We start from the raw sequence: 24244 nt of genomic DNA, 5'->3' as shown, positions 1-24244 counted from the left end.
AGATAAGACCCTTATTCCTCGCCTGGGATTGTGTAGAGCTCTTTGAAGCTGCACTGAAACTGCAATTTGGACCTTCAACCCGTTGAACTCCAGTGAAGTCCACTATATAGAGAAAAATCCTGGAATGTTTTCCTCAAAAACATTAAATTATTTTCGACTGAAGAAAGAAAGGCATGAACATCTTGAATGACATGGGGGTGAGTAAATTATCAGTCTGAAGTGAACTAATCCTTTAAGGTGAATTTAATATAAATCACTTTCTGATTATGTCATATAAAACACCTGGATACAGCTAAATGTAATCAGTGTTGGTGGAGTAATGAGAATGAATAAAATTCAAATCAACAAAAAATTTGTCGTAAATGGCATACTTGTGTAAAAGAACAGCATGTATGACTGAAGACACAGGACTCACCAGCTGCTGCTGTTGTGGCTGACTGTAGGGTTGCTGGAGGCGGCAGGTTGGGCGCTGTGTCCTTTGGGCGGAACGGTCATACCTGAAGCACAGCGTGACGTTCGGGACGAGCCATTGATGGGAGTCAGGGCAGAGCAGGGGTCCCGCAGAGCTGCAGAAAAACGAGACGGGTCAGTGCGGTAGCAGCGCCTCAGAAACGAGCGAGGCATGGAGTCGAGGAAACGGCAGGTGAGGAGGTCTCGATGGAGGAGGACTCGAACCCCGAGCCTGCGGGACAGACCCCAGGACGCCGGGAGACGAGAACTGCTCTTCTTCTGAGAACCACGAACTCTGGGTAAAGCCAGTGCCATGATGTCTGACTCTACACTTGGAAACAGAAAGCACTAATGGAGAGGACGGTTGGCTTTATAAAGTGGAGAGTGGCTTCTAGAAATCCCGCATGCGCCTTTCCTCCTCGCCTCCCTCCCCGCACTCTCTTGATGAGACGGAGGCTGTTTTTGATGAAACAGGCGAGAGTCTCACAATCAGATTAGTGTGAGCAAGTAAACCATCAACCTCCAGCTCCATTATCATCTCCAGGGAGAACCAGACAGCTAATAAATTATAATTAATAATAATAATAATAAATAATATAGTCTTATTGAACATGTTTTAATTTGTTAAAAAACAAAGCAAATTACTAAAATGATTTTATCTATATATCTGTCTAAAAATATCTATAGATTATTTTATATTTTTATATTTTTATATATCATAATTTTATTTTTATATCATTAATACTATTAAAATCAATTTTAGAAGCCCATGCAGCAAATTAAATACTAAACAACCTTACAAAATGTAAAATTTTCTTTTGCAAATGCTGCATTTATATTAAATAAAATGGGGGAGGAAAAAAAAAAAAAAAAAAAAAAAAAATTATATATATTATATATATTATATATATATATGTATATATATATATATATATATATATATATACAGCTATGGAAAAAATTAAGAGATTTCTGAACTTGGAGTGGTCTCTTAATTTTTTCCATGGCTGTATATATATATATATATATATATATAATATTTTTCCCCCCATATTTTTATTTTAAAAAAATATTTATATATAAATATTATATATATATATATATATATATATATATATATAAATAATTTTTTAAAATAAAAATATGATTAATAAAGTACACTTATTTTTATATAATTAATACATATTAATAAATTCAACTTTATTAGCTCATGCAGCAGATCAAACAAGAACCTTAGAAAATGTAACAAATTAAAACAAATGCTACATTCAAATTAAATAAAATTACAATAATCATAATAACAATTATAAATATTTCAAATAAAAAAATAAAAAAAAAAACATAAAAATAATGATATTTGCTCCCTAAAATTAATTTCCAGGGCTTTTTTTTATCTTTTTATCTTTTTTATCAGGGCAATTTTTTCCTAATCCTATTAAATACATGTCATATTTCATGTTAAATTCTAAAAAAATACATCAATAAATTCAATTACAATAGTAAGGGCTTTTTTACCAACCAACTGAAATCATCAACAAAATTGATCTTTCCACTGCACAGGAAACACAGAAGCTGCAGAAGTGGCATTTAGATGTATATTTACACAGACTGTTTAATGCAGCTCAGAGGTGAAATGAATGCATTTACACAGCAAAATTACAACGGCATAAATAATGCAAGATTAATAAATTTGTGTTTTAATATATTTTTAAATATATACAAATATGAAATGTCAATCAGTGCAGTTTACATTGATTGTAATAAAATCAGAATCATTCTCATTCAAAAGTTTTTGGTAGTCGAAGTTTTGGTGCTTCCCTAGTAATTTTTTGTTATTGACATTTTAAACAGGCTTCTTGTCCAGTCGGGAAATTCTCTTGTTCCTTCAAAAAATCCATTTCGGACAAATAGTAATTGAGCAATGTAAAATAATTTCATCCTTTAATGTGGAATTATTTGTTGAAAAATAATATATGAATTAGCTCTTTATTATCCCATTCAGATGAAACAAATATTTAGCAAATAAATTATTTAAAAAAATTAAGCAAAAATAAATTATTATGGAGATATGTTATTTACATTTTAAAAATTATATTAATTTGATCTTTCTTAGCCCATGTACTTTAACATTTACTAAACAACCTTATAAAATCGTGAAATAAAAATGAATTATTTCAATTTATTTATTTATTACATTTTTTACATGAACAACAGATAACAATTATTTATTTGGTCTCAAAATTCAAGAATAACCACATCTATCTAATTAATAAATGAATGTGCAGACAATGTCATCAGTAAGATTAATAACGCAGATTTAAATGTGGCAAAATTACTAATTCTCAGCTGCGGCCCCTTCATGCATTTACAAGAAGATGTGCTTCCAGAAGCTTCTGGGTAAAGGAGGACATTTCCAGATGTTTTCCGCTGGGGAGTGAAGCATTACAGGCTTCATCCGCGCTTCTTAAAGCAATTACCACCTCGGCAGAGGTCACAGCGGGAGGTGTTTAACAAGATGTCCAGAGCTCATGAGTAATAACCGCAGTGAATCTTCTGTCTACAGAAGGGTCATCCGGTTCCATTTCATGACAGAATCTTACAAAACAGGAGGTAAAGAAAGGCCGGGCAGGAATAAACCACCAACAATGTACTTGAAATGCTACTCCACTAGATTTGACTTGTTTTCTCAATCAGTTTGATCAAGTTCGATTTCTAAAACTGCCTGAACGAGTTGGGTAACCAGTCCACATCCAGGACTAAAAATATCCGTTTATTAACATTTGCAATGCAGAATTCTGCAACCATCCAAAACTCTGTCCAACCTACACCACGTGCAGTGAATCCTGATCAGATTTGTGGGGTAATTAATTGCAGAACCGTGATTAACCTCTTAAGTGCTTCTCTGGCGATGGCAAATGCAGGAAAAAACAGCCAGATGACCTTAATTTGCTATCAGGGGACTCCGTTCAGCATTCGTCCATTAGACAGACCATCAAACACACAGGAGAGGACAGCAAAACAAGCTCCTCGTGCAGCTGCAGGAGTGAACTAAACTGAGCAGATTAGACGTGGAGCACTCTTTGAGCTCACACACCGATGCTTATTAAACAGACACTTCTTTCAGCAAATAATGATATATTATTACATTACTACTTGTTGTACATTAGTTTTTGCAGCATTCTATTGCATGCCAGTGTTGTTATTGTTAACTAAAACTACTAAAAATCACTTTTATTAAATGAAATAAAGCTAAAATGAAATAAAATATTATGTGAAAAAATTAAACAAAAAAATCTGAAGTTAAAAACGCCTTGGCAACGAAAGCCCAAAGTATACACTTTTTTATGTGTACGCGAGGGTCAGCGTAGAGTGCGCGTGACGCCAGTTTCATCATCAGAAGAGTATGCGCGTACAGTATGCACACCCCCAGAATTTAATTAGTTTATCCACAAGGTGGCAACCGTGCCCTGGGGGCATCGATTCACAAGGTAGTCAAAGAAAAACTGCATAAACAGAATAGACGGGAACACATGCAAGCTACAGCCTACATAGACGAGATTGTGTGAAGATGTTAGGAAGTACCCACATTTGTACAACGCTAGCATGATTAAATACAAAGTTGTTTACAGGGGTTGTAACTCGTGATGAGAGATTGCTCAGAACTGCGCATACGTCGAACACCTATGTATGCGTACACAGTATACCCAACTAAGTATTACACCAAGTATACCCAGGGCTTACCTGAAATAAAATAAATCAGAGCTAAATATAAATCATTTTAAAACAAAAACTAAAAAAATGACAAAACAAAATTCAAAAATAATTCACAGATTCATGTCCATAATCACAACATCTTTGTGACAATTTATGTCGATTTTATAGCAAAAAATTAAATAAAACAGTATTGATATACTAATCATTTGCACAAAAAATAACCTTTTTTCAAATTCAGATCACCATCTTATAGATTTATTGGTGATATTTAGTATAACTTTCTTGTTTTTGTGACAAAAAAAGTCATATATGATTTAAAATCATTTTAAATAAATTAAATACTGACCCCATGACTTGCACCTGTATTGTCGCCAACTTAGTTAAACTACAGTCAAACTACCCTAAAATTATGTTCAACAAATAGATATTTTTTAAAAATGCTAATGCATTTAAACATTTACTGCAAAATTTCACAAGAAGCGACACGGCTTCGGCAAATATAATGCTTACCTTGGCTATACAACTGAGCTGCGGTGTTTGACGACTTGTGCACCGATTCTTTTGTCTGCGTAGAGAGAAAAAAAACACATTCTTACAAACACACAGTGACTGGCTTAGTTTATCATTTACAACAAACTTCACAATGACAACCTGCCACTCCTCTGACCAAAGATAAACCTCTTTAGATAAACAAGACAAAGATTTATTGTCTTTTAGGAACTTAATTTGATTCAAACAAACACAGAGTGAAGTTTATTCAACTTTTGTTCAGTATTTCAAGTGAATGTACAAATGTGAATGAATCCTACCTTGCTTTTACTGCTACACTCGGGCAGCAGGTTCTTGCAGCTCTTGTGGACGTTCACGGCGCAGTCTGTCGGTGCGAACAGAGACGGCGGTAGAGAGAGAAACAGGTTAGCGCCTTCCTTATCAGAACCGGCTGTCCGGTAAACTGAATTTACATGTGAAGGGGAGGACTCCAAGAACTGGGGCGGAGGCCGTAATGCTACGGTACCATTCTGTTTCGCAATACTGCTTTCAATTTTGAAAGAATATCAAAGAAGTAATGCACTAAGAAATCTGGTTAAAAGCATAATCAGATTTTCAGATACGAAACTGTGTTTTTCTCCATAACTTTGGTTTTGCTACAAAAACACCAGCAAACAAACTATCTGCACAGGTTTATCGGGGGTAAAGAGCTTTCAGAAGTGCTCATTATCCATTCAAAAGATCCCTGTCATGTCCCTGCGGGCCATTTTCCACTTTTCACCCCACAAAGTGACTGATTCCATCCATTTAGACACAAACCTAAATAGAAACACAACAAACTGAGAGTCTGATCGATGCCTCCATCACAGGACCTCCAGAGCAGAAAACACTGATGAACTTCAGCATATCATTGAAATTAACATAATAAATCAAAATTGTGGCTTCTAGTTCATTTCTGTTGGCTTTGAGGACATTTAGGGGGCATTTACACTACAAGTCAGAGCCATTTGAGAGGATAAGTGTGGGGATTTGCTTCTTAATATTATCATATAAATTTCCTTGTCATTTGAGGTGGAACATAACGCTTATGAGCGGTTTATCTACTTGAGGTGCTTGCCCAAGCCTGAAAAAAGATGTAGGCTACTGTTGCCAGATCAATTACAGAAAACCATCCAAATGCAGTTAAGGCCAAACTAATCAACCAAATAAAATTAACAAAACTGTATATTTTCATGTTTTTCCTCAAACAAAACCATTTGTGAAAATTTGCAGAAAACATATTCTCCTACATTTTTGGCATACACCAAGTAAGCTATTTTCTAGCAACATGGGTTAAAAACAATTTTTGAAAAAAACAAAAAACAAAAAAAACACGGGTCTAATTTTATCAGGTTCGTCTCAGGTCGGCTTTTTCTTTAAAAAAAAATTGATTTATGCATGTTGGGTACAGATTTTAGGACCCGATAAAACCTCTAGTTTACACAACATCATTTTCAACTAAAACCAGAAAACTTGTGCGTTTTGGCTGTTCATGACAATGACAATGACGGTTTGGGGACCTGAAAACACAAAGTTTTGAAAAGGGGTTTAGAAGTGCAAGTTTTTGAAAACGATACCGTTATCATCTCCATGTAAACTACAAAAACACGTATTTGTGAAAACGGTGACGTCATGTGCATGCGTATTACGTGTTCAGTCTATATGCGAGTAATGTTTCTTTATAAAGTAACATCGCCAACTACTGGCCTGACATGATTATTACACTATTTTTAGTTGTTTTCGTAGATCTGTGTGAATGAAGATTATTTTGAAAATGTTGTCATCCGTGCGCAAAACGTTTCTTTCTGTAATTTTCTTTGGCCAATACAATGCTCTCAAAATGACAATGTCCTAATTCATAAATATCACCCGCATCATCTAACAAAACAAAACCTTGGATAATTACTCAACAACCTAATAACAATCATCAATCATTCATACTTTAGTGATAAATGTGAAGCAAAACAATGAAACAGCTCAAAACAAAGATGAAAAAATAAATGTCATAACTATATTTAGATCGCAAAACAGCTGGGCATAAATATAATTCATATTTCATAAATATTTATAATGCATACATCTTTATTGTAGTAGCATTATCATACTTAGGGTTAGGGGTATTGAGTCAAAAACAGAAATAAACAGAAAAAAATAAAAATGGAAGTAAAAAAAATCTGTTCTCTACACGACAAATATGGCAAAAATAATAATTATTATTACTTTTATTGTTATATTAAAATATTTATAATGCACACATCTTTATTGTGTTAGTATAGTGATCAGGGTTATTGATAAATTAATAAAAAAATAAAATCTTTTCTGCATATCAGTAATCTGATACATAAAAATGACTTTTTACAATAAGCTTAACATTAATTAACTACATTGAACTAACAATTAACAATACTTCTACGACATTTATTAATGTTAATCTCAACATTTACTAATACATTTTTAAGAACAAAAATGAACATTTTTATTGAGAAACATCTGCTGTAAAATATATTTAGTTAATTTTAGTTCATTCAAAAACAAATGTCAACAAATGAGACCTTGTTGTAAAGTGTTACCAAACGATCTGTATCATTTCGGACATTAAAAGCAATAGACCCTTTTCGCATTTCCGGGTTTCTCAGAAGCAGAAGTCGCCATAGTTGGGTTAACTTTTATAGCGGTGAATGAGAGACTTCATTAAATATATTATTTTGTGTTTCCATTTGCACAAATACCAAAAGAAAAATTCCACAATTGTGTTTTCACAACTTTCAAAAAGAGGAAAAAAAATAGAGAGCGATTGATAACAGCAGTCAGAAGAGAGAAATGTTTAATTTTTACCATCACTCCCATAGCTGCTGTATTAGAAACACCCTCACAGCAGTGTTAGCTTTTTGTAATTTGATGCAAAGGTAATATAATACAATGTATAAAATATAAAACACGTCATCATAGTCTGTGAAAAGGGTCTATATCAGCTGGTCTTAACCACCTAACTTTTTTAAAATGTAAAATAACAAACAACATATATTATAAAATATAGCAAGCAGATCACATTTAAATATTAAATATATAAGTAATTGATACAGACCAGCATAAATTGAAAGATCCCATTGATTTAGCTGTTTAATTGAGCAAATTTAATTCTTTTAGCAATAAAGACTTCTGTCTGTGATCAACATTAAGGAGACTTTATTCAAAACGCATTCAGCTCAGCGTCAAGATCAAGTGAGCAACTAATGACTTGAAAACGCAACAGGAACTAGAACTCCACGAGGATCATTCATAATCCTGTTATCACATCACATGATCCGCTCGCTGGAATGTGAACGTGGGCCGAACGTGGACAGTGTTTTAAGAAGAACGACATGTGGTTGTTTATCTCACGCTCCGACAAAGACATAAAACTAGCTTGTGTCACCAAACTGACGTGAAGCTGACAGGGTGGGGATGTTCAGTGAGCGGTCAGGCATGCGGAGGGGGAGAATCCCTGAACCGAGCTGCTACTGCCAAACGCAATTAACAGCATGTGACCATGCAGAAAAAAAACAGCATTAAAAGGGCTACATGAGGACAGAGGGAACCGAAACATCATCACTCCTCCAAAAACAGACTAAAAGTGCTTAGAAACGCCTATAATCAAAACCACAAGAATTACACTGTCCAGAATACTAAAACATTTACAAATAAAATACATATATGTCACTGCACAGAAAGTAATCTTCATCATATGAGCATTGGCTGATCTTTAGTCTTTAATAATAACTGTTTTTGGTTAATAAATAGAAAACTCTATATAAAATAATCTAATAAATTCTTCAGCCAAATCCAGGCTGAGCAAAAACTGCAAGACTGAATAATTATGAGACAAGATGTACTATTCAACACACTATAACATTAAAAAAAAAATCAGAACAAAAACATCCTAAAAAAAAATTCTATGATCTTGTCCAACTATTTTAGATTGCAAATGGCATAATAACATATTATTATTGTGTTATAAAAAAAAAAAAAAAAAAAAAAAAAAGGTATTTAGTATTATTATAATTTTTTGAGTTTCTATTTATGAACAGGAATCAATTATTAAAGACTAAAATTTGACTAATATTGAACTTTTTTTAGTGTTTATTTCTGCGTATTTGACAATATCGAAACATTGATTATATTATATATAATAATAAACATTATTTATCCAAACTAAGAACAGTAACACAGGATGTAGTATTAAAGACAGTTTTTAATACAAATTTTATGTTAAATCAGAACCAAAATATGCTAATAAAATGCCATGATTACTACTCACTTTAACTATCCAAGTTTTGTTAGGTTGTAACCTACATTTTTAACTTATCCGACTTACAAAAAAACCTGAATAAATAGATAAATAAAAAAATATAGACTTAGTGGTGGGCAACAACTCTGAACACCCTAGATGTCAGGACAAAAACGTCCTAAAAAATTATTGTCCAACTATTTTAGACTGCAAAACAAATCTGCAAAAACAATGGCATAATATTAATATTATTATTGTTATAAAAAAGGAAAAAAAGGGAAAATAAGGCATTTAGTATTATTATAATTTTTTGAGTTTCTATTTATTAACAGGAATCAATTATTAAAGACAAAAATTTGACTAATATTGAACTTTTTTTAGTGTTTATTTCTGCTTATTTGACAAAATCAAAACATTGATTATATAACATAATAATAATAATATACATTATTTATGCAAAAACTGTAAGACTGAATTATAATAACACAGGATGTAGTATTAAAGACAGTTTTTAATACAAATTTTACATTAAATCAGAACCAAAATATGCAAATAAAATGCCATGATTACTAATCACTTTAACTATTCAAGTTTTGTTAGGTTGTAACCTACATTTTTAACTTATCCGACTTACAAAAACCCCTAAATAAATAAAAACTAGAGACACTTCGTGGTAGGCAACCCTAGCAACCACAGAGCAATCATCTAGAGGAACCTAGCAACTCTTTCTGGTGGGATCCTGACGTCATTTTTGATTAGTCGACTCTGATATTGTTAAAAAATATTGTTGTTACAGAGATGTTCATTACGTTGAACACAATAATCTCAATGTTTTGCGATGAGCCAAATGAACGAATATGAACAGAAGCCTGACAAATAACACGTCTGTAAGTGTTTAAAGTCCTGCGTAACACTGACCTGCTCGACCGGCCAATGAAACTAAACTCAGCTGACCTCTCAGCCTGCGACTCTCCAGCAAACTGTTTCAACGCAACTGTCATTTGAGAAGTTCAAAAAAGAGACACCTGCAGCTGAACAAACAAATGCGTGAAATAAAAACAGACGTGTGTAAAGAGTTTGAAGGTCTTTTAGCGCTGTGTGTTTATTAGCTCTGTTAGCAAACACCTGTTGCACTGAACATACTCACCGTTTATGACGCCGTCACGCGCGCTACGATCGCATCACTTCAAACATCACTCAGGTTACTATGACAGCCGCACAAAAACACACAACACATCACTTGGCAACCTAAAAAAGCAGCGCCAATCGCGACTGCTGTATGTAGATTGATGTCCCTGCACTGCGCCGCGCAGCATTATGGGACAGGAGGCGCATTCCACAGGCTGAGTTCCACATTTAAAGGGACAGGCGCGATTTTCACTGATATGTTTATGGGTCACTGAATAATAAATGAATATTTGTACAATGTATATTTGTTTAAATATAAATATGAAAATGCTTTAGTAAAATATATTTTACCATTTATATCTTCCATACACCTTACTGCGTTTCGAATTATGGGTGGCACTTCCGGTTTGGGGAACTTCCATTTAAAAAGACTGAAACGAATAGTTTCAAATCATAAGGATGTGCTACAAATAAAGCTTTTCTGTCAGTTTGACTGAATGAGCTGTCAAGTTTTCTTTCATGATTTATTTTCAGACATCATAATAACGTAACATTATAACAAGAATATCTCTTTTCAGTCGCTGCTTTCTATCCTCGTGATTATTTTCTTTTGTCCCTTTGCATACCGCTGTAATAGTATGAAAAAGGACAACATATACTGCACATCTGTGGTCTGTTTTCCCGATATAAATTACAATATATCCCATTAATAATTCACTGGAATGCATGAAGAATCTCTCGTTTTTCTCCTCAAATACTAGTCTCTTTCCAGGTTAGTTTTCACAGCTAAATACAATTTATTATCTGTAAAAATTATGGAAATCAGTTTTCATAATTTTTTTTTTTTTTATTAAGGCAACGTATATTACATAATACAGATATATATCACTATAGTTATATTTAACCGTCCATTATTGCTGTGGAAAGAATCGTGCAATTTCATATGGTCTGTTGAAAGTACCTTGTTGATGCTTTTTCACATTTAAATTAGCGGTCTACTGCCCTGCACATCCGTGCTCTGACGACGAGTTTTTGTTAGACATAGTGGTGTATTAGAGGTAAAAAAATTATATAAATACTGTTCAGTTTCTTGCACAAACCAATCGTTTCGTGTCTTAGGACATCAATGTGTCGTCACGAGTCGCAGGGTTTAATTTGGATTTGTCTGTGCATGTTTTTTTTTACTCTTACAGATGCAGTTCCCATTGACATGCATTATACGGCTGACAGACGGCAACGGTTGCAGTTAAAAATCATCATCTGTGTTCTACTGAAGAAACAAAGTCATCTACATCTTGGATGCCCTGGAGGTAAGCAGATAAACATCAAATTTCATTTTTGGGTGAACTATCCCTACAACGGAAGTTATACCCATAATTCGCACAAAGCGTCATGGGGCGTAAGAATAAGGTGGATAGATATTTTCACATATTTCCATGAATAATGAAAGAATGAGATATTAAAAACTATGTATGGTTATGTGGTTTTAGATTTATAATGTATTTTAAAAAATAATCTATCCATCCAACCATTCATCCATAATTTTATCATTGACCAAAAGATAAATATGGACTATATACTGTATAGACTGAAAGATCCATGATGAATCCATCAAAAGTCTGTTGTACAGTAGGTGGTGCCGCATTAGCGGTCTACTGTAATATTTCAGCGTCACACTAGTGATTACTTTATGTACTGGTGAACGGTCATGAAATGAACACTGGGCAGAGAGGGTCTCTCCTCTGAAGCCTTAAGTCTGAGGAAATACATCAGCATGACTTGTTTAATAAGCAGTGTCATGCAAAGAGTCATATATAATATTTCGCTGTCACCACCACCGAATGGCTTTAAATTTACAGCTTGTACTGAGTGATTGTGCTTTTGTCACTCATATAAACACATGAGTCACTCTTAGGACATGCACACTTACCAGGAGTGAAGTGAAGAAATTAATTTATAATATTATAATAATACATATATATATATATGCTTTATGTACCCAAAAGTAAACATCTTTTTTTAAACCGTTCATATTTGATAGAATAGAGTATGGGGGATTTCCCATGGCGTTAAAGACTTCAAAGTAATGGACCGTTACAAACAAATTCATTATAGCAACACTTTTGTTTCTCCTTTTCTGTAAGTCTTGCACCCTGCCAACAATGACAAAGCACTGAATATAAAAAGAAGGTTTCCCAAAATAGGGAAACAAACAGTCAACAAATGAACTCATACTTTCTAAATGAACATCTTCTGGGATTACTGAAACAACTTCACTTTGTGCCATACTTTAAGGGACTTCAATCATTAAACACAAACACAGTGCTGAAATAATGACTTGGCATCTTACAACTTAGTGATCCTTAAAGGGACAGATTACCTAAAAAATTTAAATATGTCAATATTTACCATCCTCATGTCATTTAAATCCCATGCAACTTACATTCTTGAGTGGGAGACAAAAGGAGAATTTCTGAAGAAAATCCAGGCTGCTATTTTCTATACCATGACAGTGAATGGGGACTGCAGCTGTCAAGCTCCAAAACAACAAAAAACATGAGTAAAGTAGTCTGTTTTTCTTAAATCTTAATCTGTTCCTTGCTTAGCTTATCATATGACATTAAAAAACTTGGGATATAGTCATTTATTGTACATTTATGCTTGTTTTTGAGCATTTCTGAAGAATATCCAAGCCCCTATTTTCCATTCAATGACAGTGAATGGAGACTGCAGTTGTCAAGCTCCAAAACATCAAACAACTTCAGTAAAATTTCATAAAACTTGATCTGTTTCTAACTTAACTCATTATATGACATCAAAATACTTGGGATATAGTCATTTAGACTATGTTAATTATACATTTCTGCTTGTTTTGGAGCCGGGCAGCTCCAGTCCCCATCCGCTTTCGTTGTAAGAAAAAGTGTGGTCTGAAAATCTAATATAAAATTCACCTTTTCAGTTCCAGACAAAGAAAGAAAGAAAGAAAGAGAATGTCATAGAGGTTTGGAACAACATGAGAGCGAATAAATAATAACCATTTTAATTGCGGGTGAACTGTCCCTTTAAGTCACAAGAACATCCTCTTTTAAATTCCCTCAGTCACTAGAAACCCGATAATATCAAATTAGTTCATCTGCACTCAAACCTGTAGTTCTCTGCAGCACAAAGCTGGTTGCAAAACAGCCGAATCTTGAGCAGCGCTGCATCACGTGACAGAGCGTGTCGGTGGGTCAAGCGGCTGATGCTTTATCAGTCCTTATGTTCTAATGAAAACCCATGGAAGATTCAGAAGCCTCATCAAAATAAGAAAGTCTTTGGTTTACTGTGACATGCGCTGTGGTGGGAGCAGAGCAGAGCGGCGCGTGTCGCATGGGTAGCGGAGCAGATGCACGTGTGCACAGGTGTGTATGTGTGTTACTCACTCAAACACTGCAGGCCATGCTTCCTCTGCAGGGTCTTGCTGCACAGTGAACATGTCGCCCAGCTTGAAAATGAGCCAGGCACGAGCTGGTGGCCGCTCACGCTGCGGCGCCGCACTTTCTCACGCTCTCTCAACTCTTTCTCTTTCTCTTTGTCCTTCTCTCTCTCTCTGTTTTTCTCTTTGTGCTGCTCTTTCTCTCGAGTCTTACCCTGAAAACAGAGAAATCAAGAAATGTGTAGCATTATCTTCTGATAGTTACCAACACTGCAAAAAATGCTTTTCTTACTTAGATTTTGATTTCTTTTTTTCAGTACAAACATCTAAAAATTCTTAAACCAAGCAGCATTTTCTAGACAAGTAAAAAAGATTGCTAAAAAATCTGCCAATGGGGTAAGCAAAATAATTAGTTTGAAATAAGATAATTTTGCTTGTTTTAAGGAAAAGCTCACTTAAAGTTTACACTTTAAGTGAGCTTTTAAGACAATAATTTTTACTTGTCTAGAAAATGCTTCTTGATTTAAGAATTTTTAGATATTTGACTAAAAACAAGACAAAAACTCAATAAGAAAAGCATTTTTTGCAGTGAAAAAAACTACCTTTAAATATCAAAATCCATATACAATATGTCTATATCATACGGAAGAGGATTAGGGCCAAGTAATAATAATAAAAAAAATAAAAAAAACATCTTGAGATTAAAGTCATTATTATGCAAGATTAAACATGTTAAATTTCGAGAAAAGAAATCAAAATACAATGTCGAGAATAAAGTCATTTAATTTTGAGAATAAAATTTCACAAAATCCAAATAAAATCCAATTTCAAGTGAGCATTTTTCTCGAAACAACTTTATCCTCAAAATTTAATTAACTTATTCTCAACATTTTATTTAAATTTTTTTCTTGAAATTTAACATTTATTCTCGAAACATGACTTTATTCTCGATATTAAATGATTTTATTCTCAATATTGTATTTTGACTTTTTTCTTGAAATTTCAGTTTATTCTTGCATTATAATTAGGGCTGTCAAACGATTAATCGCGATTTATCACATACAAAATAAAAGTTTGAGTTTGCATAATATATGTGTGAGTAATGTATGTAAATAATATGTATATATAAATACACACAAATTAATGTATATATTTAAGAAAAATATGTTATTTATGTACAAAAAAATGTATTTATATATAATATAAATGATATAAAAATATAAATAAATACATATACTTGTAAATATTTCTCAAATATATACATGGATGTGTTTGTATTTATATATGCATAATTGCACACATTAAACCCACATATATTAGGCAAACTCAAACATTTATTTTGTATGCGATTAATCGTTTGACAGCCCTAATTATAATACCTTTAATCTCAAGATGGTTCTATTTTTTTTTATTATTGCTTGGCCCTAATCCTCTTCTGTAATATCTTTATTTACATATATCATATATTTATATCTATATCTACATAAAATGTATGAAAAGTGTGTGAATCTTGAGAAATAACCATATGCATTTTTCTTTATGAATATAGATAGATTTATTGATTTTTTAATTGATCTTGTGTTTTATTTATTTTTAAAAGATAATATACAATTAGCACATTGTCTGGTTTAAAGAACAGGTTAGAACTTCCCCATAGTCTGCATGACCGGTTTAAAATTTCTACAGTACATTCAAGAAAAGGAGGAAGTTGCAAGGACACAGAAGTTGCAGTAAAGTTCTGCAGAAATGAACATGACTTTATCCCACGGCAGAAACACAGTCCGAGCATGAGTGATGTCAGCGTGTGTTTGATTACTTTGTCTTTGTTGAAGGATCCGGTCACGCGACTCCTCAACGAGCTCAGAGTCCGCTTGACTTTGGTGCCTCTTTCCTGACGCTCCGGTCTTTCCCCCTCTTCCTCATCATTTCTACAAAAACACACACCAAACCCAATTAAAATTCAAGAGGACAAGATTATATGCCGTACATATTAATTAGTGTGATTACTATATATATAAAAAAGATACAAGAAGGTCAACGACTTACTCAATTTCGAGAAACTCGTACCACGTGACACTCCCTCTCTCCTCTTTTCTTTCTGTGCTTGAATTTCTGCGTTTAGCTCTGAGGAAAAATCCAGGATAATCAAGATCAAGGTTAAATTAATTCAGTATAAGACTCTCCATTGGTAACATATGCAAGCTTACTACAAGAAAACTCTGGATATGTTCGGAATGGCATACTTCCATACCAGTCCAGCTATTTTTTGCAGTATGCAAACCTACAACTTTGCCAAATTGTACAGTATACAACAAACCCTTCCATACTTCCAAACGGCCATTTTACCCTTTTACTGCCTATTTATTTGATTCAATTTTTGAACAATTTTGCATAAAAAGTTTGAATAAAAAATGTAGAAAAAAAAGATCGCAAGATAATAACCATAATTACCGAATTATACAGAGGGCATGTGACAATGTGCATATTACTGCTGAAATATATCATGTAGTATACAGTAGTACAAAGTATGCTAGTATATATTTTTAATGTTCGAAACATTAAAAATCAGAAATTGTTTTTGCATCCCACAATGCAACAGCCTTGAAAATCTCTTTCTTGTTTCATTATTTTACCAAGAATGCCAGTACACACAATGTAGCAAACATACTTTTAAAATTGTTTCTCATGTTCTTTTTAGAAAAAAACTTAAATAGTATACTGGAGTATACACTGCGCAGTATGCTAGTTTTCCATTCCGAACATAGCCTCTTGCTAGCCTGCTGTTAGAAGCGTCAGTTACTGTGCAGATGTTTCATGACCCTGTTAAAAGCACGCTCTGGTTTCTCATACAGGTTTTTGAAATAAAACAAGGACATCTCAACCAGGAAAAGCCTCACCAGGTTTAAAAATACAGCACAAGGGGTAAACACAGAAGGTAAAATATGTCATAAACATGCAAACGTACACAACATGTTCAAGACAGGCGAGTGACAAACAATGCTTTCTATTTTGGGACTGCAAACCAAACGTGGGCCAGTGGCACTCATGTTAATGCTGTTAGTTTGTAGGAGGACACGACAGGCTCCTTCACACTGTTTACTTACCCGTGATACTGCTTAAGCTCCTGTAGAACTTTCTGTACCATCAGCCTGAGACAAACAAGACACTGAGGCTAAGTGTGTGTGGCAGTGGGAGGGCACACGGCGGGCCGCTGTCCAAATAAAACCATCAGCACAAAATCTACTGCCTAGCTCACACATACAGGGGCTGACTACATCAGAGGTGGGCTAGAATCAAATCACCCACAGCTTTCCTTTAGCTCAACTTTATCTACTGTAGATTTTTTCCCTTTATTTTCATGTCTATTAGCTTTGATGCTAATATATATGCTATATTCATTCATTAATCCTTATACGACCTTCTAGGGTCATAGGGCTTGAGCCTGTCCCAGTAGGCCAGAGGCAGGGGAAAGCACACTGGACAAATGATCAGTCCATTGCAGTGCTCTCACAAATACACACATTTCCACATCTACAGGCAATTTTCACCTAACCTGCATGTCTTTGGATTGTGGGGGAAACCGGAGTACCAGGAGGAAACCCATGCTGACATGGGGAGAACATGCAAACTCCACACAGAAAGGCCTCCTGGTCCAGCTGGGGCTAGAACTGGGGACCTTCTTGCTGTGAGGCAAATGTGCTAACCAACAAGCCACCGTGCTTCACTGACTCAAAATAATCTTGTGGTAGCAACTATGGTGCTCTTCATCAAAACTTAAGTGTTGAAACTTACACATGACTTCGTCCCTCCACAGACTGCAGCCCCTCTTCCGACTCCTGCTCTTCTGGAATTCCAAAACAACACAAAGTCAGGACTACATGTATACTATGAAAAATAACGGTAATTTAATTGGTTCTTTATAGCACTTCAGGTTCAGTTTTCTATGCAACAACAATATATGGCTGTATAAGGTTCTTGGGTTTCTATATGGTTCCCTGGAGGCTCAAAGAGTTCTGTTACATTACAGGTTCTTCTCGGTTCTTGGAAGCACCAGAACGTGGTTTATCTGTTATAGAACATGTTATAGAACTACAGAAAAAGGTCTTTGTGGAACACAGTAAAAATGGCTGTTTTACAGCTTTTGATCCTAGAAATCCTCCTGACAGAATTAGCATAGGATTTGTCTGATTGCTTCAGAGCTAGAGCCCATGAGAGCCTGATTCTTCCAGACTGGAGTTGCCTTTCTAATTGGAGAATCATTTCACTAACCTCTAGCCTCTCTGGCAGCCTGCTTAGAAGTCTCCAGTATGCGGGAAACTTTGTCAGCTTGCGATTTTTCATCAGTTGCAAGAATTTCAGATCTGGAATACACTGTCCTTGCTGGTGAGGGCGGCTGCTGTCAATATTTAAAAACAGACCGTATCAGTAAGAGTTATAGCAGGGATAGCCAACCCAGCTCCCGGAGGACTACCTTCCTGCAGAATTCAGTTCCTACACTGCTCCAACACTCCTGCCTGTTACTTTCAAGTAATCTAGGTGTGTTTGATTAGTGTTGATTTTAAATTCGGCAGAATGGTAGCCCTCCAGGAGCAGAAGTATGGTTTATAGAGTTATATGAATGTCTTTCTTTGTTCATACTAAGACACATATTTCAGTAAGGACAGTTACCGTTGTTTTGGGGCTTTCACTTTCCACGGCACCGGTCGTTTCTTCAACTGAGCTTTCGGAGAAGGAGGGAGATGGTAAATGGGAACTTTTGGCCAAACACTGGTCCTCTCTTTCCCCATCACTGTCAATGCCGGTGGTGTCTAGACTGAATCTACATACATAACCATACAGTGTTTACATACATACAACAGTATTAATCTGTCAGTTAGCAAACAGAAGACATGCACTTCTCAGACATATAACATCACATTTAGACATTGGGACCACTGAAAAATTGAGTCTTACCTTCTGCCCAGGTCAATTGGTGATACTGGCGCTTCCCAGCTGTGTCTACGTGACGTGGACATAGATCGAACCAATATAGGAAAGTTATCCGAGTCCGAGTCCTCATCTTGCTCGAATTCTGGATAATCCTGGTACTCTGAAGATCTGATAGCAACCAAGCGATCCATGGCTTCCCCTCCAGCAAAAATCCCAGTGTGGTCTATCTGGTCAAGTTGATGGGTGTGGAACTCTGTGGAATCCTGCCTAGATCCACTCTCTGATGTGGACACAGGAGGTAACAAAGGGGTAGGACCCTTGTCAGGTGCCGTTAAGAAAGGAAGTTGCACGTCTGGTTGGTCAATGGATCCGAGTTGCAGGTCTCTGAAATATTCTGAGTCTCTCAGAGAAGAGCAGAGGTCTAAAAGATCCTCCTCACTGCTGCACTCGTCACTCTCAGCCAAAAAGTTCCTCTGAAAACAGGAAACCCATAGACAGCTGACTTTCTTACAGCAACAAGGTCACAACATGAATAATAACGTGAAGTCTAAATGAGTCTTCTGCTAGTGTCATTCATGGACTGAAAGTGGAAGCAGTCAGCTGAACTTTTTGTGTGATGAAAGAAGCACTACTAGACACATTTATCCAATTTTGTTATACTTGTTACAAGGAAAATCCCCATGGAGGAACCAAGGCATCGATTAATGTCTCAAGATATTGCACAACTTTTTTAACTTCAGTTTCAGTCTGTTCCTCTCATAAGCTGTTGTAATTTCAGAAGTCTTATATATAGTGCACAATTCATATATACTATTTTTGGTGAAAATGATTTTGACGATATGTCCCAGGGTCAACATCCTTGATTATCCTAGAACAACATTCCTGGCAACAAATCAGTTTGAGGGTTTAGCTATAGAGTCTCTTAAAAAAAAATTGGACTAAACCACTCAATTTAGTTTTACGATCCCTTTATGAATTTTTTGAAGCGTCAAAGTGGTAGTTGTGTAGCTGTCTATGGAGGGACAGAAAGCTCTCAGATTTTATTACAAATATTTTCATTTGTGTTCTGAAGATGAATAAAATTCTTACAGGTTTGGAACAAAATGAGGGTGAGTAATTAATAACAGAATTTAAATTTTGAGGGGGAACTATCTCTTTAAGTTTAGGACTGGGTTAGGGGCTGATGCATCATTCTTATCAACCAATCACTCCCCCTAGTTTAAGAGTTAGGTTGTGTTTCGGGTCTTACCTTGTCTTCAGGAGAACTGCTGAAGAAGACGTCTTCTGGGATGGAAGCCGGGGACAAGGAAGACGAGGAACTGGGTGCGGAGACCGGGGCACGAATTTGAGTACATGGTTTGCAATCTGAAGCTGAAACACAAATGTTCCACCATTAGTTTTATCCGCAACTGTGAGAACTCGTGTTGCTTTTAATGAGGTGCCTAATCAAACATACTGTTGCTGTCACTTTCTGCGCACCAGACAAAACAAATGTGGTGTGGATTCTGGATATGTAATTACATCATATCTCTTGTGTTTTTGTTTGTGAGGGTTGTGACAAAGCAATAATAGAGATATGGCTCTGGACAGCCAGTATGATGGCATACCCTAAATAAAAACCTTCTAACTTCAAGCAGCTACTGTCAGAACTTATCAGTAGCTTCCATTAACTCTAGCATATTACATCAACACACAGCCGGAGATAGAAGCTGGAAGCATTTCCCTGTAAACAGAAGATCTTAATCTGATGTGAAATGGAAGCGCTAGTTTACAGAGGCAAAACTCTGTGTTGTGTTTGATAGCAGGTATATAATAGCTGCCAGCATGATGTCATAGGGAAACCTATGGTTCTTCAAGAAGCCTTCTAAATACTTGTGTTTCCAACTAAGAAATGCAGGGGGTTCAGGCTCCCCGGCTCCAGGGGGTTCATAAAGGCCTTCTGAAGCGAAGCATGACGTATTGATGAACCTGAAAACGCAGAGGATAGAGCAAAACACTGGTCACGAATTAGTAGTCTAAAACGAGAATTTTTAAAGAGAAATATTGGAGGAGCTTGAGTTTGTTGCCAAGTCCTATTTGTTTGAACCACGAGATTCTTTTGGGTGAACTAACCCTTTAAGAACTTGCCTTGGAGTTAAATTAAGGCCCATCAGGCCCAACTGGGGCATTGCTGAAGTGACCTTTCCAAAGATCTGAGCACCTATTGATTTGATAACGACAATGATATGGACTATGACAAAACCCAGACACCAAAGTCCAAACCAGAACCTTTCTCCTTCACCAACTGCCTGTCCTTAAACGTTGGATGAATGAAGCCTACAGTACTTTCTGGCATAAATCATCTCGGTCCCAGACGAATGACAGAGTCTGAGTGCGGTGAGGTGGTTTGTATCTGAATCGGACACGTGATATGTAAACTATAAGAGCACCATGATGCTTGTCATGTTCAAATATCCTTTTATGGCTGCCCCCTTCTTACCATATGCTCCAACATGAATACTTAAAGGGGCCTCCCAGCTTTTACAAGGGTTACTGTAGGTCTACCGCAGGAAACTTTTGTTTTTTGTTTTTCACACACTCCAATGTCTGTCCACACACTATATGCAAAGTTGTATTTTGGTCTAAATAATATGAAACAGACTCTAAATAGCTCAACCGTGCCATGCACTTGAGTAGCTGAATCCCTGGAGGAAGCTAAACGTTTGCCAATAGCAATTTGCAGAATTATGTTATGTGAGTCTTGAGCTTTTCCAAGAGGATTACGGGGGCAACCCCAAATCTGTAAAGCAATGCAGAACTCCAAGAAATTACCTTCTCTGGAAATGCACACAATATTTGGAGCTTCATTAACAGATGCTTTTGTTCTTATCGTTTCTGATGCTTCTTTCCATTAACAGCAACTTGGCTACACTAATTTGAATCGGTGTGACTTCTGTTAGAACTACTATTTATTTATTTTTGAGTCTGTCCGTCTACCCTTCTGCCTGTCTAGAGAAGCTCAATGTTTTGGAGCAAATGTGCTAATGGCTAACAGCTAAAAATAAATAGGTTGTTTTTATCTTGTTTTTGCAATTTTCTATTTGAAGTATAGAAGAGAAAGAGAGGAAATAACGTGTGTTCAACATAATTGTGAGTCAGATTCAAACATCACTTGTATGAGGTCATGGCTCAGCATATTATGCACTATCCACTAGGCTTGTTATTACTATTTGAATATATATCCAAGTTTTGGAGTCCAGTGATTTCCAATTATAGCTCAAATTACAGTAATGACAAAAGCCCACACATCTATCAGAAGTGTGAAAATGTGGTTTTGTATGTGCTAACACACAGTCAGGTCATGAGAGCTGTATGCAAGAGTGCATCCCGCTTGCAATGTGACCAGTCCTCTTGAGCAGCAGTGGTCTGACAGACCACAAACTCATGCAGCATCACATCAGTGACACACTCAACCACAAATAAGAACAGCACCTCCTTAACTATTAATAGTTTAAGGCAGAAAAGATGACCATACCACTGCATAACTCTAGATACACATGGCTGACTTTGTTCACCAACACAAAACAAAAAATATACCATGGTAAAAGTTTAAAATAACAGTACAAAACAAGTATTCTATATATTTATATATGTAGGGACAGAAATAGCAAAGAAAGATGCCAGAGATCCAGAAAAACAAAGTTATCCTGTCTACCTCTTTTGAAGGACCATCGTTTCATCCATGAGAATGAAGGCCAAGAGTTGTTGAGAGGTGGATCTGCCATGTGGACGGTACAGGTCTCACTCAGAGGAGTCAGTGAGCGAGATATCAGGAAAACTAGAGTCCCACAGCCGGATCAGAGGAGGGAACCGCCGGGGATTAACTAACATATGATTTAAAGTCAAGAGGCATGGCAGTGGGGGCTCACAGCGAGAGAGAGAGTGGGAGGGATGGAAGAGAAAAAGGAAGCACCACTGGATCTGAATGGGAGGGAATTGTGTCTAATATTAACGGTACATAAAAATGGTGTGATAGTATCAGGTGGTAAATACCATGGTACTGCCCTTTTAAAGATTATTTGGATGCTTGAGGTCACACTTATTTCATATTTATTGTTTTGCAAACATTCATAAAAACTTAACTGGCACCACCCTGAAACCACTTTCATTTTCTGCTGACATCATTGAGGCCACTTATTTTTAGACTTCTCCACTTCAATAACCATCCAATCAATCCCTGATAGATAAAACCCTTCCCATATCACTTCTTTTGTAAATCTGGTTTTAATCTGAAATATCTCAGATTATGGCAGTAAAATATAAAAATGTTGATTTTAAGTGTGGCCTAAATGGCCAAATACTTTTGGGGCCAACGTATATACTACAGTATTGTATAAATGCTATATGCATATGTCATTGTATTACTATCAAAAATAAATAAACAAATAAAAAATACCTAAATGTATTATGGTACTACCATGGTATTCTTGGAAGTACCATGAGGGTTATTCACACTTGAACTAGTTAACCCTGGGTCATTCTAAACCCTGGCTAAACGGAATCGTCTTTCTTCACGTTTCACATTGCTCATAATTTACCCGGGGTTAACAATTAATCCTGGGTATTCACAATGTACATTCCTAAACCCTGGGTTAACGTTCTTATTTGAATATTTGCGGTGTCAGTGTTACTGATTAGATAAACGCAGCACGCGACCTGTTTACATAGGCTCCAGCATTGAACATCGTCGTATTGCCGACTGTACTATCAAGTTTACTGAATGGACATTTCGGACTATAAAGGTAAGAATGAAACGCTCTCTTCTTCCGTCAAATTGACGCGTGATCTGTCAGCATTTGACATATTTTTCTCTCAAACGTAGCGTTTCCGTTGCTAAGTGTCTAGCACCGCATCGTTTCACACTGTACAAGTTCGACACCGCAAATGTGATGCTAACCCTGCTCTGAAATCTCTCAAACATTCATTTATTGCAAAGTCTGAATTTATCAGAAGTCCGAATGTGCGAATATAAAACCAACTCTACCTAAGTGGGTAAAAAGCGGTGCTAACCCCACTTCTAAATTACAAGTGTAAACTTTCCTTTACCCGGGGTTAAAAGCGGTGTATAGAACGACGATAACCCGGGGTTAAGCGCAGTGTGACCAGCTCAAACCAACTTGGGTAAAGTTGGTTTTATATTCGCACATTCGGACTTCTGATAAATTCAGACTTTCATGTGCAATAAATTAATGTTTGCAAATTTTAAGCAGCGACATGATATTGACAAGCAACGATTGTCAACTTACAAAATTTTTCACAGTCGATCAAAATAGGCAAATATTGTTTTAATGGCATATTTACTTGTGAATGTCCAGTGTAGTGTGATTAACAAGGCTTTTGAATAAGGATGTCCGAATGTGCGAATATAAAACCAACTTTACCCAAGTCTCAAAACTAGCTCATGACCCGCTAAGGACCACCACAAACCAGCTTAAACCAGCTTCCATGCTTCAAAATATACCTAACTAGCATATGCTGGCTTTTTCAACAGGGCATGAGTAACAAAAAACATATTTCAAAGTACTATGGAATTGCCATATGATACCATCACCATCAAATAATAACCACCACAGTAAGACCAATGTAATTTTTTGCAAAATGGACAAAAATGAAATCTACAACTGTGTGTATGATCTTGTGTACAAGACTGAAAGTGGAAAATACCATATGTGATGCACAAAGAGCACAAACAAGCGTCATGATGGCTGCTCTTGAAAAATAACCTTCCTCTTCAAGATAAAAAAGACACAACCAGCGTCAAGTATGATTTTCTA

At 35.9% G+C, this 24244-nt stretch overlaps 1 protein-coding gene across 4 annotated transcripts in view; it reads right to left on the bottom strand.

Moving 5' to 3' along the window:
* Window positions 1-22331, bottom strand: part of arhgef18b (rho/rac guanine nucleotide exchange factor (GEF) 18b) — a 57248-nt gene extending 34917 nt beyond the window's left edge. Inside the window, exons 1-13 of one of the 4 annotated variants that reach the window (XM_067396422.1) lie at window positions 22126-22331; window positions 19681-19802; window positions 18456-18904; window positions 18171-18321; window positions 17772-17898; window positions 17295-17346; window positions 16607-16651; window positions 15549-15626; window positions 15319-15430; window positions 13510-13717; window positions 4974-5038; window positions 4675-4729; window positions 416-566 (exon numbers count right to left, since the gene is read on the bottom strand). In XM_067396422.1, the coding sequence (XP_067252523.1) occupies window positions 416-566; window positions 4675-4729; window positions 4974-5038; window positions 13510-13717; window positions 15319-15430; window positions 15549-15626; window positions 16607-16651; window positions 17295-17346; window positions 17772-17898; window positions 18171-18321; window positions 18456-18904; window positions 19681-19802; window positions 22126-22195 (1685 nt within the window). In that variant the 5' untranslated portion in view covers window positions 22196-22331. The remainder of the gene's footprint in view (window positions 1-415; window positions 567-4674; window positions 4730-4973; window positions 5039-13509; window positions 13718-15318; window positions 15431-15548; window positions 15627-16606; window positions 16652-17294; window positions 17347-17771; window positions 17899-18170; window positions 18322-18455; window positions 18905-19680; window positions 19803-22125) is intronic. The other 3 variants (XM_067396425.1, XM_067396423.1, XM_067396424.1) reach the window with 3 other exon arrangements.
* Window positions 22332-24244: the final 1913 nt, after the last annotated feature.

Source organism: Chanodichthys erythropterus, chromosome 10 (genome assembly GCF_024489055.1).
Source record: "Chanodichthys erythropterus isolate Z2021 chromosome 10, ASM2448905v1, whole genome shotgun sequence".
In the NCBI taxonomy this organism is placed as follows: Eukaryota; Metazoa; Chordata; class Actinopteri; order Cypriniformes; family Xenocyprididae; genus Chanodichthys; species Chanodichthys erythropterus.
Note: the sequence above shows the minus strand (reverse complement) of the source record. Positions and strands in the feature narration are given on the sequence as shown.